Source organism: Oryzias latipes, chromosome 2 (genome assembly GCF_002234675.1).
Source record: "Oryzias latipes chromosome 2, ASM223467v1".
Lineage (NCBI taxonomy): Eukaryota > Metazoa > Chordata > Actinopteri > Beloniformes > Adrianichthyidae > Oryzias > Oryzias latipes.
This window is the reverse complement of record NC_019860.2, coordinates 13,083,231-13,102,445: the sequence shown is the minus strand read 5'-3', so window position 1 is coordinate 13,102,445 and position 19,215 is coordinate 13,083,231. Positions and strand designations below refer to the sequence as shown.

Below are 19,215 nucleotides of genomic sequence, written 5' to 3'. Positions count from 1 at the left end.
TATTTTTAGACTTGGTTTGTCTTTTTTCGCACAGCAACTGTACTCGCAACAGCTTCCCAATAAACTGTCAAGTGTCACATTTCATCGCATCCACAGGGGGCAAATACACACAGATGGCAGGCAGGTCCCCCAATTCACACCTTCTGAAGATGTTTCATGCAACATACGACATCCTCTTGTCTAATTAGCAACAGTCACAGCTTGTCCGCCATTGACCTACATATGGTGACTTACACACAGTCAGGAAATCGGATGTTTGCACGCAAATGAGCTTTTAGATGGATGTCATTGATCTGCCAAGTATCAAATGGGGCTCCCATTTCAAATTTGTTTCCAATCAGATCTTGACTGTAAATGTGCCATGATGCACGGCTTCTGCCAACTTTCTCTCTTCGTCCTTCTCTCCATTTAAGAAGACACATTTCTAACTCCTGTCTGGAGAAACGTAGGTGGCTGTGGATGCTAGCCTGATTATCACCACGTCCGACCTTCTTTCAGCTCCAGACAGCCTGCCTCCTGTCCCAGATACCTCTTTGACAGGAAGATTGCTGGAGGGATGGATAGAGGAGGGAAGACACATGGAACCAAAACTCACCGCCAGCAGCTCCAGCAGGGGAATGTTTCGGATCCTCCTGCAGACCGACGCGACACTGTGATCTGTAAACTGGCTCATCCCGGTTCTGCCTTTCCTCTCCACACTTGCCCCTGCTCTTCTTCCGCTTCGTTCCCCACTCTTGCCCCAGCTGCCTTGCCGAGTCTCAGCTGCAGCCTGCCACTGTGCGTAGATGTGTGTGCTTGCATTCAGCTGTATGTGTATGTGTGCGAGTCAGCATGTTGGAATTATGATGCAGCAGGCAGTAACAGAGCCAGATTCTGGTCTGTAAGGCCACACCAGCTCTTGTCAATATTTAACCAGCAAGTCAAGTTCGATTAAATCATCTGGACTAGAGTGGTGTTGGCCAACCCACCCTGGACGATGTGTGTATTGTTTCCTTTTATGTTGGTTGATTTAGAGAGTTTAGAGACACAAAAAATGACTGACAGGGAGTTTCTATCACATTTTAGGTCAGTATTTTTTTCATTTTTCTCATGTTTTAGTCCAAAAATCAATCAGAAGGAGGTCTGATCTCATGATAGCTTGTAGTGTAAAATCTAATGGGCTTCAATGTAGGCCAGCACCTCAGGGCTGCAGGTCAAATGACACACACTGCTAACACATTATCTTCTGTACACTTCAAATCTATCAACAAGGAGCTAGGGAATTACTTGACAAATATTATGAACCAGATATAGTGGGTTGGCCATAACACATCCGTACTGGAGGTACTCCTTGGAGAGCATTTGGAAGAGGTTAGGTCATTCCATCTTTTTACATCTGGCAAGCTGACCTCTTAGGATAGCAATGTTCTTGATTTTTGCAAAAACAGATGTTCCCAAAAAGGCTTTAAGTCTAATGTCTCTACTGTAGGAGCAGCAATTAGTCTTTGAAATGATTGATGGATGGTAGGAGGTGCTCCCTTGTGACCGCATTCCTTCACAATTAGGCATTCCTGTGATGCCTCGTTAACAGGACATGTTAGGAATGTCAGCCGCCGCGCAGACATCACAAGAGTCAAAAGATAGAAAAGATAAAGATCAAAAGCTTCAAAGAAGCTGCAGAAATGTAATTTCTCATCTGTGCATATTGTTTTTATGTTAACAGGGAAGAAGAAAAACACTTCTGAGAGAAAGATCTTGACAGCCTGAAGTAGTTCTCTACTTTGCGAAAGCTCTCAACTGCTTTTTTCAGCTGCTGGTTTAAAGCTTGATTACCTGCCACCTCCACGAACCGCTTTCCTGCCTGACATTGTAGGAATCCACTTGGCCTGTCATATTGCAGGGTTTGTTTCTCCCACACAGGTCAGGTCAGAGCTGAAACAATGGATAATGACAGTTGTTTTCTTCAGAATGGAAATGTGGACGCTGTAAAGTAAACTTTTGCAGTGTTTCTTAAACTATACAACCAAGTTGGGGTTTCATTTTGTTTGATGGATGTAGGATTTTCTGGCACGGCGATGGTCTTAGCGGTCAATTTGGCTTTCAAAAGACAGAAACATTCCTAACAGAAACTGGGATGATTTTGTATGTAGAGCTAAACACAGCCTACATTTAAATACCTGACAATTATCCCTGTAAATTCACACGGTAGGAGTTATCAGTGTGTCCAGTACTTTTGGTTTTCCGTTTGTTAGATGTTGTTGCAATTGACCAAAAACAAATATTGTGTTTCATACAAAACATTTGTTAAAGACCCCACTCCAATCATCTTTTGAGCCATTTAGCAAGGGTTCCCAGTGGTACACAGAGGTCTTTTTACGTTGGTCTACTTGTGAATTAAGCCAAAATCAAAAAACCTAGGAGATAGTTTCTGCAGAGTGGCAGTATTTCATTAAAAAATTGACCTCTGAATGGTCGGCAAGAAGCAACCCTGCTTCTCCCTTCCCTCCACGTTGCCGAGAGCTCTCTGTTTGCATCATCTTACCCTAGCTTAAAGCCCTTCACACCCCGAACATTAACAGTGCAACAAAGCCAGCCAGACAGTTTTGAGCCAGATGCCAAATCGGATGAGAAAACAAAGATGAGTCTAGTCGTCTACAAGTGGATGGGTCAGAATGGACAAGAGGGAGCTTGGGGCCCACACAGTGTAATTTTTCCGTCAGAAATGAACTCTTTTTTAAACAGTATCCATCATCAGAATAATGCAACCAGAACATGTTAAAAACATCAAAAATAAAGTTTGCATGGGTGTCTGTCTTTAAACCATTAACAAATTACATTACCTCTAGTCTGTCAACTTAGAAAACACATAATGGGCCAAGTTTCCAAACGACTAGAAAGCATTTATTCTGTTAAATCAAATCTTGATACAATTTTATTTAGATGTTATTTTACATTTTTGTTTTGTAATTAGTATGAGCAAATTTGTCATTTCTGTAACTAATTTCCATCACCTCTAAAGGTGTTGTCAACTGTCTTGCTTTGTATTAGCATTTAGCAAACACGATTATCACACATATTCAATCCAGGCAACTACACAACCTCAGAAAAATCGTGTTTCTATTTCTTGCAAACCTGGCATTTTTTGATAAATAAAGATCTTTGCATCTCCTCCCTGTTCTTATTATATAATTCATCAAAATGTACATAAAAGTACAGTAAAGGAGTTATGTTTTAACCCTTCTGCTTCCCAAGGGTCCAGATGTACCAATGACTTTTTTTTTACCACTGTAAAATGACTCTGTGTGTGATCAATGAGAGTTTTGGTGATATGTGGCTGGAACTGTCAGTGTTCGTTTTTGTAAAAATCTATTCAACCAAAAAGTAATCTTTCAAAAGTAAATATAGTCGAAGCAGAGATGTCTTATCAGTATTAGCTTGCACTTGCACAAGAAGCCTTACAAGTATAAGTAGTTTGGCCTTGAACTGTGAGGTTGCTGAACTGAAATGCAACGTTTTGGTCTATCCATATCTATATTTGGCCCGGCAGCAAACCCTCAACATAAATACTTTGCCTCTTCTATCCTATAATATCCATTTGTTCCCATGGAGGGATTATGCTCATGACTGGAGGCCATCTCAGTGATTGATAGAAGTTGAGTGGCAGGTGGGGCTCCTGCAGGAATGGAGATTACAAAGTCATCAGTCAACAAACTTCTGGGCGAGTCTCTGAGGAATTTATGAGCTCATACAGTGTCTCAACTGCATGAAGAACGCAGCCATGACATAGGTGTAAAAGAAATCGGAGGTGACTAACTATTTATCATCAAACCTTCTGTCATAAAAATACTTTTTTAATGGACCAGGGACAAATGACTGGAATAAAACCGCCAGTCTTTAGTGTCTTCAACTATGAATGACCAACATGCACTGGTTAAGAAGGCAAATAATTGGAAATTGTGTCTACATAATAAAGATTTTAACAATGCGCCCATTAGTAATTTAAAGGGTGCTTCATTTGTCAGCGAATGGAAATCATGACACTAATGCACAAATAATCCTTTTGGACTTGAACGACCAGAAAATGGATTCTGGGCAGTAACGACTGACTGTTTGGGTAATTCATCTTCAGCAAACGATCCTCTCCATTTGTCAGAGCTTAATGGAAAAACAACATGAATATAATTTAAATCAGGAGCAATTGTTGCCATTTGAAAACATCCAAGAGGCAGGAATTGCAAAAAATCATTTGCATCATTTGTTCAGGCAGAAGCAAGTCACAAATTACAGGGCACCAAGATTCCAGAGCAGTGGAGTCACTGCAAAAATAATCATTCAAAGCTGCTTTCACCATACCTTTCAGTCTGAACCCACACCCACTGACTGGAAGGCAGAACCCCAGGTGCAAAAAAAGGAAGTTTCATTCTGCTTGCAGCCACCTGTTAGGAACTCACCTGACTGGTCAGACCAGCCTCTGATGCAAGTAGGTCACCTTTCCTCAGGCATGGGCATGAGTAAAATGGCACCTTTGGAAGGCACGCCCACATACCAAAGCTCATTTGCATGTAAACCTGTGAGAACAGATATACAGTGCCTACACACAAAAATCCAAATAAAATTGGGTAAACAGGTCACATTTCAAGAGAAAGGAGTTTTTTCTTTTATTTGCTCGGTTGTTGGAGTTATGTCCTAATGATAATACCTCTGTAGACTTTAAAATAGATACTTAAAGACGCTTTACAACTCTGCCTTAATCGTGACCTGTAGCGGGCTACAGGAGTTCATCATCAGCATACTGTTTTGCTTTACTCTATGAAATGTACTGAAGTCCAGAGCTGTCAGACAATAAAACATCTGTTTTTAAAACACATTAGTCAATATGTTCCTTTTACATTGTTTTATTGATTTGTTTGGTGCACTAAGTGTTGAAAGCTGTTTTTCGTCATATTTTGTTATTTCATTTTGGAATTGTGTGTGTAATATTTGGTGTTAATTGAGATGTTTTTTGTGTTTTTTATGTTGTCTTGTTTGAGTCATTGTTACGGTTTAACCCTTTAACATCAGAGGTGTTTCCAGTGACACCTAAATAACACGAAGTCTTTGACCTAGTGGAACTCCTCGCCGAATACGCAATTAAACGTGATTCTGCTCATTCTGAAGTGGCAAAAAGCTTTTTGTAATGTTGCATAATGGCACAATTCTGCTTTTCTCAGCTTCAAATTCACTGGTTTTACATCATTGCGTAAATGTTTGAAGAGTTATAGTAGTTGAAAAACTGTCAATACTGAAGCTACAGTTCCGCTGCTAAAGAGTTTAGGGAAATGTGTTTAAAACATTCTTTGATGCTATTTCTTTTTTAGTAGTGATTGTCATACTATGGAAGTAATGTTATTTTGTTCAGCTTTTGTGCTAAACATTGACGGTTGTTTTTGTTGTTCTAATGCTTTTCTGTACATTTAATTCTTTATACAAAAATGTTTTTTTTAATTAGAATTTGTTGTGTTGTAATGTGTTTTCAAAAATTTGAATAGGTATCAAGAATAGCAGATCCCTTCAAGAGTCGCCACAGCGAATCAGCTTCCACGATTTACTCAGGTGGTTTGGCAGAGATTTTTAAATGCCCTTTCTTACACAACTCTGTATTTGTCTGGGTTGGGAACCAGCACAGAGGCCCCAGTCTTGGGCCCCCTTGTGGCTACAAAGTTAGGCAGCAGCATGAAGGCTCTTGCCCAAGGACCAACACTAAATGAAGTTCATGTCAACACCTGGGAAAGAACCCTGATTTCCCATGTGCCAGTCCTGCACTAAACCTAACCTGAGTTATCCTAAAATATTAAATTATTAATATTCAGTAAAATGTGTTTTGAAAAGCTTTTTGTTGTCTTTCAGAATCAAGTTAGACATTTCTAATCAAAACTTTTTGACTTTCTTCTCTCTTGTTGCTTTTCTTTAACTTTTTTCTTTAGAAACATGAGCCGCAATATTTATAATACCTGTAAATATGCACAATAATACCCAACCTGGTGTGCAGAATTAATCCACACAACACACTGTTATTTTATGGAAAAAAATTAAAGCTTTGAATTGAGCCTTTTAGTACGGTATTTTTTTGTTACCTTATTAGGCTTAATTTTGAAGCTGTTTGGCACAGCAGCTGCAGCTCTGTGAATATTATGTTAGATTTCTTATTCATAGTTTGCAGACACACTTTAAGCCAATATCAACATAATCCAATTTTTATTCTAGGCTATAATTAAGTTAAAATAATTGAATCAAACAAAGACGTTGTGCCAAATCTAGCCAAAACTAAGACTTTGCTTTGGCATGGAACCACACACAAAAAAAAAAAAAAAAAACTGTAGCATTTGGGTCTTTATATCCCACATTTACCTCTCTATAGGCCTAAGCATTAAAGGGCTTTCAGGTTGCAGCTGAGTGTTTTTGACTCCATGCAAATGGAGAAAAGAAGGATGTGATCACAGGGTGGCTTCTGTGCAGGGGAGCAGACAGGACGAGCATTCCGCCGCCTCCTGCCGCTCCCGTCCACACCCAGTCTAGCTCGGAGGGCCCTGTAAGTGCAAGCCTGTCCCCACCCAACTCAGAGGGGGTGGGTTCTCCTTAATGACAGATGCAGCCCCTCCTCAGGCTCAGAGTGGTGATCTGTTTTGGCCCTGTTCAAACCCAAACCTGCTGTGCCAGGCTGGACAGAGGGAGGACGCCTCATCTTCATACGTTAAACAAAACATCCCTGGAGAGGGCGTTTTCATGCCAGGTGGATGATGTTTACACTGATATTAATCCAACCTATTAAATGGGGTTCTCAAAATTGAATTTGACAAAATATCTAAAAGGCACCAAGGTTAATGTTTGAAGAGGATAATCATACTTTTAGTTCCAGTTTAAATTTTTTCTAAATTAATCAAAAAATGACATAAAAATTGTATGAAGGTTTGGAAATGTCTTTTAGCAGAATGATCTCAACAGTTTTGGAGACTGGCAATAAAAAAATTATAAATAAATTAAGAGCCTCGACAATCTGTTTGTCCTACAGTGCCCAAGTCTCATGTTTTGTTTTTAATGTTTTCAAGCTTCAAGTTTTAAAAAGAAAGAATTTTTTTTCATACCAATCCTAAAGGGCTCAGTTTTTAAAATTTGAGAACTGCGTAAAACTACCAAAAAGTTGTAGTTCCTGAAGTGCCCACAAGGGGCTGGTTTCAGATGCGAACAGGCTGCTGTATTAACTAACATGTTAAAAAGATCAATGTTATCCCTGTCGTGTCAAAAAGTGTTCAGATGTTGTTGTTTTTTTTGTCCAGATGACAATGTTGCCAAAAGATTGTGCGTTCCACCTAAAACTTTAAAAGTATTTTCTGATTGCTTCATTTGTAAAACATTTTGTGGTTTTCAAGAAACAGGTTTCATTTTTCCTTGGAATATTCTTTTTTATTATCTGTGTGTACATTTTAATTTAATTTTCTAGTTTGTAACATGAAGGTTTTATTTATGGGTTTATATAAAAAATATATATAAAATTAAAACATTTGACACATTTGCTTTGGAAGACAAATGTGGAGATAGTTGTAAGTTAAAGTCACAAGAAACCTAATGTGTGAACTCCTGATTTGATTGCAGTTTTGGTCTGCCCAGAGGGCCAAAAGTGGCACAATCAAAGCTTTATTCTCTTATCAGTTTCCCTCAAATCTACCCGATCAACAAATTTCCTCCTCATGTTTGTGACTCTGTTCTGATAAAAACTTTCCTTTTAGCCTGGAGTAAATCTAGGGACACGTTGGAAAAGAATTTGATGGTGTGGAGCGATAACACTTGCTGACAGAGAGAGGACTGTTGTCTTGATTGGTTTTAAAGAGTCCTTGTGTTTACTGGCAGGAGCCTTTTTAAAGGAAACCGCAGGGCGAATGGGATCTGAAGCAAATGTTTGGGAAACAAAGCATGTGAGTTCGACAGCACGCGGGCCAAGAATTACCTTTGATCTTCGTCGTGATTGGAAGAGCCGAGTACATAATTGGCCCAGAGAATCAAGGGACACAAAGAATGGCCTCATTGAGCGAGGAAAAGTGGACGTCCAATTATGAAGGTTGGCAGAGGGACACACAGGTCAGTTTGGAACCCACCATGAACAAAAAATGTAGTAAAAAGAAACTATAATGTAAACAAAATATCAATATCAATATCATAATAAAGGCAAAATATCTACAAAACCTTTACGTTTTTAATTATTCAGAAGTTGTAATACCAAGTAAATCCTACGAGTGTGTAGTAAAAAAGGTCAAAATACAAAAGAATGCAGTCTTACAACAAAACACTCAGCAGTATGGATGTTGTAATGTGCAAATCAATACAAAAAAAATCCCCAAGGTACATTTTTGTTGTGCGAATCACAAAAAAATATGAAAAGTATTGTCCAAGATGCCACTGAAAACAAAGACACACATTGCAAGCCATAAGTTTTTGAATGTATGGGGGTCTTAATGTGCAAAACAATACAAATCTAGCTTTAAAAAATTATATTTGAATAAAAGTGCCAAGTTTTATTTGCTTCTCACTTTTTGCTTTTGTCATCATAACAGAGAAACATTTGCTGTGCGAATCTACAATTTTAAAATCCAGTCCTCTGAATTTCACCGAAGTCTCTGCGCAAAACCAGTGTGCATCGATGCTCACTAGATTGGCATATATGGACCACAATGCATTGCGTTTGCAAAACAATTGAGTTTAAATGTTTTTTTTTTTTTAAAACCATCAACGTTTTCATCTTCAGAACACGGTGGATTCATAAACGGTTGTCGCAAAACACTCGTATCGATTAGATTTTCACTTTGTGGAATCAGTTGGAGTAATAGTAATCAAGTAGTGAGTGTCCAGATTGCTTTTCAAGTCCAGGGCACTACATAGTCCTGCACCATATAGTTTTTTGGTAGTTAGGGATTAGGGTGGGAATTCAGGCATAGCCTTAGTCACTTGAACCCGTACAGGGGTTAATCCATCCGAGTGCTACAGGTTTTTGGGTTGTCTGAGCCCAACGGATGGTTGTAGACAGGTAGAGCAGAATCATAAAGGGGAAGGTATGTGTCCTGCAGTTCTACTGAGGCTCATATGCCATCCGTAAAGGAGATCATAAAAAACAGAACGTATGACTGTTGAGCATGTACTAAGTGTATTGCCACACGCAAATGCTTTATGCCCAAACAAATTATCCTTGCATTGCCTGACTTGATTTCTAACAGCCAAGCGCGAGGGGTGTGAAAGGAGCGTGCAACCCTGCGTGTTTGGGGGTGTTAAAAAATTGAAAAATCTGTATGACACGCCTGCGTGTCACCTACTTACCCTCATCTGTTATTTAAATGATCAGTACGACCTGTTGCTCGCAGTATGTGCAAGAAACGTGCATGACCATTTAGGCCCGACAGGCTCAATGGGCGGTCTACAACTTTGACATTTTTTGTTTATGTTGTGCAAAAATATCTCCTTGCTGTGTTTTTAAAATAAAACCTTAAGAAAATCTTAATCGTGGTACATTAGTGCTGCCATTCATTTCAGTGTCTGGATCTTGAGACAGAACGAAACAGTTACCATCACAACGTTTTATGCAGACTTTCAATAAATATTGGTTATTTGCTCTAATAAAAAAAACCCAAAGCATGCAGGGACAGAAACAATCTCGCTATAGAAGTTGGAAAAACAGACTAGCGGTTCATTTCATAACAGCCACAAAGATTATTGAAAACCAATTTACAAGCAGATGGCAGCCGCTCAGTCCGATCCACAGCGGGCAGCTGACTTTGGGGTAAGTCACTGTTTCTGAGGCAGGAGATTCAAGGGAAACAGGTTCCCATGGAGGAAAAGGCCGCTTCCCCGCAGAATCAGCAGATTTCTCTGAGGTTTGCTGGGTTCCCACAGCCCGTAGATACCCACGCAGAGAGCCCAGGTATGTGCGGCATGTCACCTGCACTCTAAAGGAGCCGTCAAGGATCCCGCCGGGGGCTGCAGCACCCCTGCTGGGAGACTTCATTTAGCTTTCAGGATGAAGTCAATAGAGGAGTTTAAATCTCTTTATGTGATCTGCTCCTACACACTCAGAAATGACGGACTGAGGAAGCTGTGAAGGAGGACTCCTCATCCACTGGGACTGGCGTGAGAATGAAGCCCAAGAAAGTGGTGGGGGTAGGGAGACATTGTCGCCAGGTTTCTGCTGTATAATTATACTTAATTACTTTGAGCTGCTCAGTAATGATATCAAACTTCTCTGTTTGTCTGCTTGACGATGTGCCAGCCAATCACGAAGGAGCCAGCTAAGTGGACCTGGGGGGTTGAGATTTCCTAAATGAACTTCATGTTGCGATAATTTACTTTGTGAAAGGATTGTTCTTGAGAAATTGTTTCGTCCCGTATTTGTTTGCAGCGACTGGAACAACTGTGGCAGCAAGTAAAAGATTTATAAAGCTGGAGAGGAAGAAAGAAAAGTGCAACCACGTGCCATTGTTTTGATACTTGCAGCTCTGCAGCAAACGTTTAATCAGTAATGTGGAGCACTTGATTATTAACTCCCCCCCACAAAGTGTTTTCGATTTAGCCTTTTGTTATCAATTATCTTTAAGCATGATTGCTCTGCTGAGTACGAATAAAACACTGAGGAGAAAAGACTCCAAAGACAAAACAAGCTCCCAGAGATTTAGGCTCGCATAATTTAATGAGGTTCACTTTGAGAAAACGCTTTAGATGGGAAATTTTTGAAGGTGTGGGGTGGTATTTTTTTGATGGTTGTAAAAAATTGGGTGAAAACATTTGAAGATACTAGAGGTGTAACGGTTACTCGATGAATCAGTTTATATTTATACAATCCAACCAAATCGGTTTGTCTGAGGCAAGTTGAATGTTGAATCAAATTGACCTATACTATTATAAAACTCTTTCAAAAAGAAATAAATTGATTACATCAATCTTGGAAATCCATTTAGATTGAGGCATGGTGAGTTCATTTTACTACAATGTAAAAATGATAAAGTGCCTGCACAATACACAATTCAGTCTAATGTGTGGAAACACTTTGACTTTTACAAATACGTGATCATACAATGTTCTAATAATGCTCCATTTGTTCCGTTCCGCATTATTTTGATGTGGGAAACAACAGTGGGCTTTATGAAACAAAAATGTGAATGAATTTTCCATTAAATATTGTATGATGGTACATATACCCAATTTACACTTGATTAACTTGCAAGAAATACAAGGAATCTGAAAAACTTCACCTGAACTGTTTAGTGAGTAAAGAGTACCTGATACCTGAGTAGGTATTTCTCTCTGAGTCCCACTAGTTGAATTTTTGGCTAAAGATGTCCAGGATCAATTTTAGTTCAGTAAACCAGATCCTAGATTCAAGAACATTTGGTCTATGGTCTTATCACAACTGCCCTTAGAGCCTTGGACCTATACATACGTGTTATCTATGTACAAACATTGGGTAAACCTGTAGGGACGACCTAGGTGGCTCACATGAAATAGCAAGACCATGGACCCTTCAGTGAACCCGTAGAGCGAACATGTTCATATTTTATTTCTACTGTCACACTTATACAATACACAAGGGTAAAGAAAGAATAAATATGAGACAAAATCGTGTCGTATGGATTCCCGTTTCTTGACCCTCCCCCCCAAAAAATCTTGTGGACTGCGCAAGAGGCTCGTAAATGCTGTTCACAGGGTAAGTAAATGCTCCTTACATCCCCCGTATAGGTTTGACAATTTTTTTCGCCCACAGACAGCCCGTATACAGCTGTAAGGCCAATGGTGAGTGATATTTTGCTGACTACACTGTGATGTAAGGGCAACGTACGACAATACCATCCATTCGTCACAAGTGCATGCAACTTCCAAAAGCCCTATGAATACTTCATGACATACTTACCACATGCACGATAAAATAATACATTTCATTTTTAGGGAGCATAAAGGAAACTGCTGCGACAGACTGACGACCTGTCCAGGGTGTCCCCTGCCTTCGACCGTAAGTGGCCAGGATAGGCTCCGGCAGCCCCCTGACCCCGTAAAGGAAAAAACGGAAGAAGATAAATGACTGAATGAATGAATCAAGGAAACTACAAGACTATGCGCCTTGTATCGGTTGATACACTCATTGGACACAGATAACCCAAAACCCTGCAGCACCTGTACAACACCAATGTAAAGTCGCATTTGAGTAAAAATGTACTTAAACTTTCATGACTCGTGTTCCATCATTTCTTGCTGAAATCTTTATAACAACGTAACAACAATTTTTGACAAGCACATTAGTGCATATTTTTCAGATTGTGTCATCGCATATTTTGCTTTTAAAAATATGACTACGGTGCCAAATGAAAAAATAGAAAAGAAAAAACAACAAGTTGCTAGCTAAATTATGGATTTTTAGGATTTTTTGGCTAATAATTGTAGAACCAGTTTTATTTAATACAGGCATAAAAGGAGGTAATTACAACTACAAAAGAAATGTAAATAACAAAAGTAATTCTTTGTAATTGAAAGCTTAAGCAGTTTTTAGCAATCATTGTCCATAAAGCAAATTAAATAAATAAATAAATAAATAAATACAGTAACATTTAGAGGGTTAAAAATTTTGCTAATTCTACTTTGATTTAGATTTAAGACGTCACGAATTCCTGCTAATGGCTCGTTAGTTGTTTTTTTTCTCCTTGATTCTCCAAATGGTCAAGAAAAACAAAACAGCCAGACTCCATTGAGCTCCTGTTTTTAATTTCTTCCCACGTCAAAACCCCAAATGTACACATTTGAGGTTCTGACATTTGTTTCATTTTCTTCCCAGCCTTCCCTTTAACAATCAACTGCTCCCTTGCAATCCCTCCATAGGATGGACCTCTGACCGAGCATCTGTGCTGACCTACTTACAGTACCCCGGCAGCGTAGCATCAGCTCACAGGCCATCCACGGCCGTCAGGCTCTCTGCACGCGTCGCAGCATGACGAAGACATTCTCATCTGCGCGTGGGCATCAAACGATAAAAATAAATGTAGGCAAAGCATCAACCCAGCAACACGGCTGTTATGTAATCAAAAAAATAAAAAATAAATCCTGCCCCAGTTAACCACTGCTGTATTTTCAGAGCTGCTAAACATGTACGGATTAGACGCCTGGATGCTCTATCTGGTAAGAAAATCCAAACCAACCACAAAATGTTTACTGCTCACCTAGGTAATCACCTAAAAAACATTAAACATGATCTGATCTTTACTCCAAATTTCTCATAGATAATTGATAGAAACTGTTATTTATCCAACTGGGGGTTGTTGTTTTCCCCTTTACTTAGATGACATAGAAACAATATTTCTGTTAGATACCACTTTTCATTGATGATATAAACTTCTGTTAGCTGTTCATAATGTCCGTGTGTACTCTCTGACCAGGGTATCTGTTGTGGATGAAAAGGTCGGAGCAGATTTATACATCTTCCTCAATAGCGACATAATAATTTTAAAAATCTAAAATTTCATTTCATTGCATGGAAATACACTTTTTCCCCACAAGTTCCTATTTTCTTCAGGAGCCTCCATCTGCACAGCTCCACCAGATCCAAGCTGGACTTTCACCAAAAGCCTCCCAGCTCCTTGTTGTCCCACTATTAAAGCATTCCTTCTGCTCTCAAAGAGAAACAATAGGCACGACACAGACACGAGTCTTTGCGAAAGACACAGGTCTGAGCAAAAGGTGGAATGGAAAGAAAGAATTGGGACAATGGAGATGAGTAAAAGTAAAAAGATGAAAAACAAATGGTATGCATGGGTAGTTAAGTGGACAAAATGTGAGCATGCTGAATCATAAATCTGGATCACAAACTTGACCCAGTTACAGTCCTCACTCTAAATCTGGGTTCTGTTTTTTTTAGTTAAAGCAATTGAAGTGTTGGCTAATAAGTGCTGTAGAGGGAAAGCAATACTCACAGAAGCTGCAGTAAAAACATTGTAAATTTGAAAGGGCAGTACAGAAAACCAGTGCAGAGGTTGGTCAATAATTTATAAGACCTCATGTCTCCCAGTACAAAAAGGTATTTAGATTAAGATGTGCAAAAGAATTCTGATTTACCCAAACGGGATTATTGAGGATTATTGATCAAAAAGTTGTCCTAAATGTGACGAATGGTTCAACGTTGTGATTTTTTGTTTCGGTTCTATCTGAAAGGGCAAAAACAACTTGCCATCATGAAGAAGGATTGCAGGTTTGGTAGTTATATTTCAACTATTTTTGATCAAAGTACAGTTAATGAAATACTTACCGTATTTTCTACACTATAAGGCTCACAGGATTATAAATTGCACCATCAATGAATGGTCTAATCTCATGTTTAAGGCATACTGAACTTTAAGGCGCATAAATCAGGACGAAAGAGATAAGTCTGTCAGTCAGACTTTATTAATTGTGTTCATGGTAACTCTAGAAGTTGTCAGTAACATGCTACATATTAGCATGTTAGCATATTGACAATACCGGTAACTTCCATCCTTGTTTGCAGCAAATGAAAAAAACGACTGATACCACTAAAACTAACGATACCCTGGCTAGGATAACTTCCAACCTTGTTAGTAACATGTAAATAAAACAAAAAGACACAGTTCAACACCGCTTCAATTGCTGCGTTAGCATATTCACAATAGTATTCAAACTTGAACTTGTAAAAAAAGTGAAACAGACAGACATTTTTGACATAGGGCCGTGTACCTCTCAAAACTCCTTCGATAAGCACAATCAGAATTCGGCTATATGTACGTTGATAACAGCGTTGATACCTGAGGACTCGTAGGTCTAACAAATTAACTCCCCCCCTAGGAGGTTTTAGCTGGTAAAACAGTTCATTAAAGAACAGCTGCTGGCTCAAATGCTCATGGTCAGGTTACTTTTTTGCGACGAAAAGGAAAATGTTTAAGAAAAAGCAGCTACAAGTCTGACGCTACTATTGGCCCATCTGTGTTAATAAGCTAACTAAACTGCGAGCTTAAGTTGGAAAAAACAAAAAATAGGTAAACAATAGATGTACAAAAAAGCAAAGACCTAAACTGAAAGCATCTTCACAGAAAAAGCTTTTCCAACATTGGAAATTGAGTTCATTGGATGGCAACTTGAAGTATTTATGGCCATTGACGAAATGACTGTAAAAGTACAGACTTCCTTAATGTCCTCAAAAGGTCAGTGTGAGGTCCAATTTGCTTAACTTTGGGCATGTCAGCATTGGTTTGAGATGGGTCAGCAGAAAGCAATTAAGTCGGGTCAAGTCAATAGAGATGCATCAACTTCATTAAAGCCTTGTTGCAAGTATACTGAGCAAGATAAACCAAGAAACACCAAAGCCTGAAACTGTTCAAGCGTGTCATCAGGTACTATGTCAAAAGTTATTTTACATTTCATGATTTAGTATTTTCTGTGCAGTGCCCGTGCAGTAAACCCTGAAGAGAGGGAACTGGGTGGGGGTGGGGGTCTCAGACACAACACAACACAACAGTCAGTTAAAAGGCTGCACTTGACATTCCAAAGAGGCTCTCACCAGTACGCTCACCTTCAGTCAACCCTGAGCCCAACCGGTTCTCACCCCTGCATCAAGATAAAGCTGTCAGTCCGTCACCGGCAGCCGTGGGCTTCCCTTCAACTGCTTCACACGTTGCTGGAGATTAATTTGAGCTGCAACATCTGATTCCCAGGCTATCCATGGCCTTTGCATGACCTTAAACAAGGTTGTCTTTCCTTAGCACTTAGTGTAAGTGGATCTTTTCCTGGGAATTGGCACACAATGGCCGTGGACTCATTGAATAAGCAGTCAGCAGTTGGGAAGGGCTGAGAAAGCCTTTGTTTGGAGACAGAGCTGAAGCTCAAAGTAAAGCCATCCCTCTTCGTCTTGTTGCTTTTCCACGCTAGCTCATTGACATAACTGGGAATTGTCTTACCGGCAGGCGGCTTTCCAGAGACAATCTTTTTAAACGTTCCCTCCTCTCCTGGTGCCTGTCCATGGCCTCTGAGCCCCGCAGCAGTCAGCACACCTGGGAAACCCTGGAGGGTGGGGAAAGGGGAGGAGTGGAGAAAGTCAACAACTTCGTGTCCTGCACTTTCATATTTTCGACTTTTTACATCACAGTCCAGCTTAAGGTGCGGGACGTCTCAAATCTAACCACGCAAATGGCCTTTACATGCAGTTTCTTTTTACTTTCATGTCAAAACTCCGCTAGGAAGCAAAAGTTTGGAATGAACTCTGAGCCGAGAATCCCGCCCTCTATCCCAACCCCAAGCCCTGGACTTCGGCCTTTGTTTTTCCAAGCCTCTCCAAACAGAGCTGGGAACCAGTCCGACCTGGCCCGGCTGAATCTGCGGCAGAAGATAAACACTTCACTTCACGCATACTACTCCTTTACAAAGAAGCTGGGGTTTTAGACAGAGTAAGCACGCCACTTCCTCTTTGGCAAGGACGGGGTCAAGGGTCAGCTGCTGGACGCCTCAGGGTCAGGAACCTTGTCGGGGTGGGTTAACTCATATTTCTATGTGGCCTGGTAGTTGCTTGATATGGAGCTGCATGCCCAAGATAAAAAAGAACACAATATGGGTCAGACAAGAGCAAAATGAGGCCTTCTTGTTTGAAAAAAAAGTGCAAACTTAATCAGTAATAAAAAGCCAGACTGCGGTTTTCAGGTCAGTTCCAAAACAACTGAAACAGCCCCAACATCCCAATCAGTCCCCTCTGCCTCTGCCGGAGGCTGTATCCGTTACACCCTGTCTGAAACTCCAGCGGTGTGACTGAGCGTGTCAAACATCTCCACACATCAACATGACGCGTCCCTTCCTCTGCCTGTCTGGTACGTCCAAACGCAGCCGAACACATTGGCTGGTGCAGCTGCCCGAGTTTTCATCATCTGCTAAACGTGACACGACCCTCGCCCCCGCACCGCCACCCCTTACCCATCCTCCACTGCTTCATCTCTGAGCAGCTCCAAGCAGAAGGAAGTTGTTTAATCAGTGAACAGGAAGTGGAAAACAGTGACTTTGGTGACACAGAAGCATCAGACTCATGGCCACCTTGCACGCTTTGGAATGACTGATTGAGGCAAATGTTGCTTTGAACTGACTTTTACTCTGATTAAAAATAGCAGAGTAAGCAAAAGTCATTAATGTACCTTCAGATAGAGGAAACCCCAGAATCTAACAGGACAACTTTTTTTTGCAGGATAATTGGTCGAAAGTGAGAAAGATTAACATGAACACTTGAAAGATATGGTGTCACTGGGCATTTAGATGAAGACAGGTGATAAAGGCAGTAAACACACCTACCTTTGACATTTTAACCCACCACTATATAACAAGGTCACTCGTCACTCTTTCACTGTTGAGATAACTTTTGTCCACCTTTGATGCAAGAAACAAATTGAAACCCAAATTTGTTTCCTGGCAAAAAACATGAGAAAAAGTTTGTCTTTTTGAGTAATGAAAAAACAATTTTATGAACTAAACTGAGCTGAGAAACAAACCTACAGTTGAGAAAACCAAGAAAAACTCTTCATCCAGACCATATCTCCTAAATCTGCTACAGTCAGAATTAAACACTTAAAGTACCCCTCCAATGCAAATCATGTTTTGAGTTTTTTACATTTACGTACCCAGGTATTTATCTCTGAGTCACACTAGTTACATTTTTGGCTAAAGATGTCCTGGATTCATTTTAGGTCAGTGTATTGGATCCAACCGAAATGTTTAAAATGAACTACTATCACTACTATTTTTTAGATCAAGAAATCCCAAATGAAAATTGATAAAGTAGGATGAAGAATGCAAGGTGCTGGTGCGTGGTATGCTTTTTTTATTATGCAATCAACCAAGTTGCACTGTTCATGTGCGTGCTACTTGCATGCCCCATTCAGGTTTGTCCATTTTTTGCCCACAGGTAGCCTGTATCTACCCGTAAGGGCAGTTGTGACTAATACATTACTAACAACTAAAGTGTGGCATAAGGGCACCATATGACAATGTCGCCTTTACATCATGCGTGCATGCAACTTCCATTAGACTAAGGAATACAAATAAGACACACACACAACAATCGTACATTTCATGGGAACCCTGCACCACCTGTGCACTCCTTAAGCTGTGCCTTGAAACAACGGCTTCTCTTTACGACCCTCCACAGGCCCAGACAACCTAAAAACTTTACATCAACCACCGTACAATGGTTGGTTGAATAAACCTTCAGATAAAACTATTGAACTATCGAAGGAATGCTTGTAAGTATCAATTTCTAACTGTGCAAGGATAAGCTGAATCAAGGTCATATGAGAGAGTGTGGTACAACAGATTTACCCCCTCCATCATGGCAAATGAGATGACAACAGAACACTGAGGCTGTTATTTGTGCTTAGTTCCACAGAAACACCAGACCATCTCTTTCACATTCTCTTGGGAGAAGTATGACAAGCTACTAAAAGCTTTGACCTGGCTGCTGTGTAAAAAAAAGCAGCCAGTTTTCCTCTGGGCACAAACTTGTTGACTCTCCGCGGATCGTCCATGTTCTTGGGTTTAGAACGGAAATGAAACACTTAGTCTGCCGGCCGTGACGAATGGTGTCCAAGGCTCACTTTCCGATTGAAGCCCATTCCTCATTCATCCTGCCCCGCCACCTCCCAACTGATTTCCTGTGATTTACACCCAAAGCAATTACAGATATGTTAAACCAGTGCAGTGCTGACCAAGGAGACACGCGCCCATAGGCGGTGCGGCCTCCAGCCGGTCAACCAGCCAGTCAGTGGCGTGGAAAGGATATAATCAAAGTAGACCAAGAGGACACTGACATCTGGGAGTCTTTGTGTCGTAGGCCTAATTAGATGCCAGTGAGGCAGCAGGGAGGGATAGTCTGTGTAAAAAAAAAAGGGGGGGGGGGGTGGCTCCTTTTTTTAACATCTGCTCCAGAACAAGGAAGGACCCAGCTGAGGTCACAGAGCCCCCCCACAAACAGCTCCCAATGTGAGGGGGATAACAGCTTAATGATAACACTTACAGCCACGGAGAGAACCTTGCTCTGAAAACAGTGCGTAAGTGGCGATAATAAGCCCAGGCTGTCCATGAATATGGATCAACATGGCTCGTGTTCCACACCGTTCCTTTGTGGGCTGTGGTTTCTGTGCCTGAACCCCACTTACATTCAACTTCATAGAGTAAAAAAGCCTCTAAAAATAGCACTAA

General features: G+C 40.4%; 1 protein-coding gene across 3 annotated transcripts in view; it reads right to left on the bottom strand.

Moving 5' to 3' along the window:
• Positions 1-16,445, bottom strand: part of LOC101162908 (nck-associated protein 5) — a 155,881-nt gene extending 139,436 nt beyond the window's left edge. Inside the window, exon 1 of one of the 3 annotated variants that reach the window (XM_020708326.2) lies at positions 15,942-16,445. In XM_020708326.2, the coding sequence (XP_020563985.1) occupies positions 15,942-16,004 (63 nt within the window). In that variant the 5' untranslated portion in view covers positions 16,005-16,445. Of the gene's footprint in view, positions 1-595; positions 833-15,941 lie in introns of those variants that run through there. The other 2 variants (XM_020708329.2, XM_020708323.2) reach the window with 2 other exon arrangements.
• Between the last annotated feature and the right edge of the window lie 2,770 nt (positions 16,446-19,215).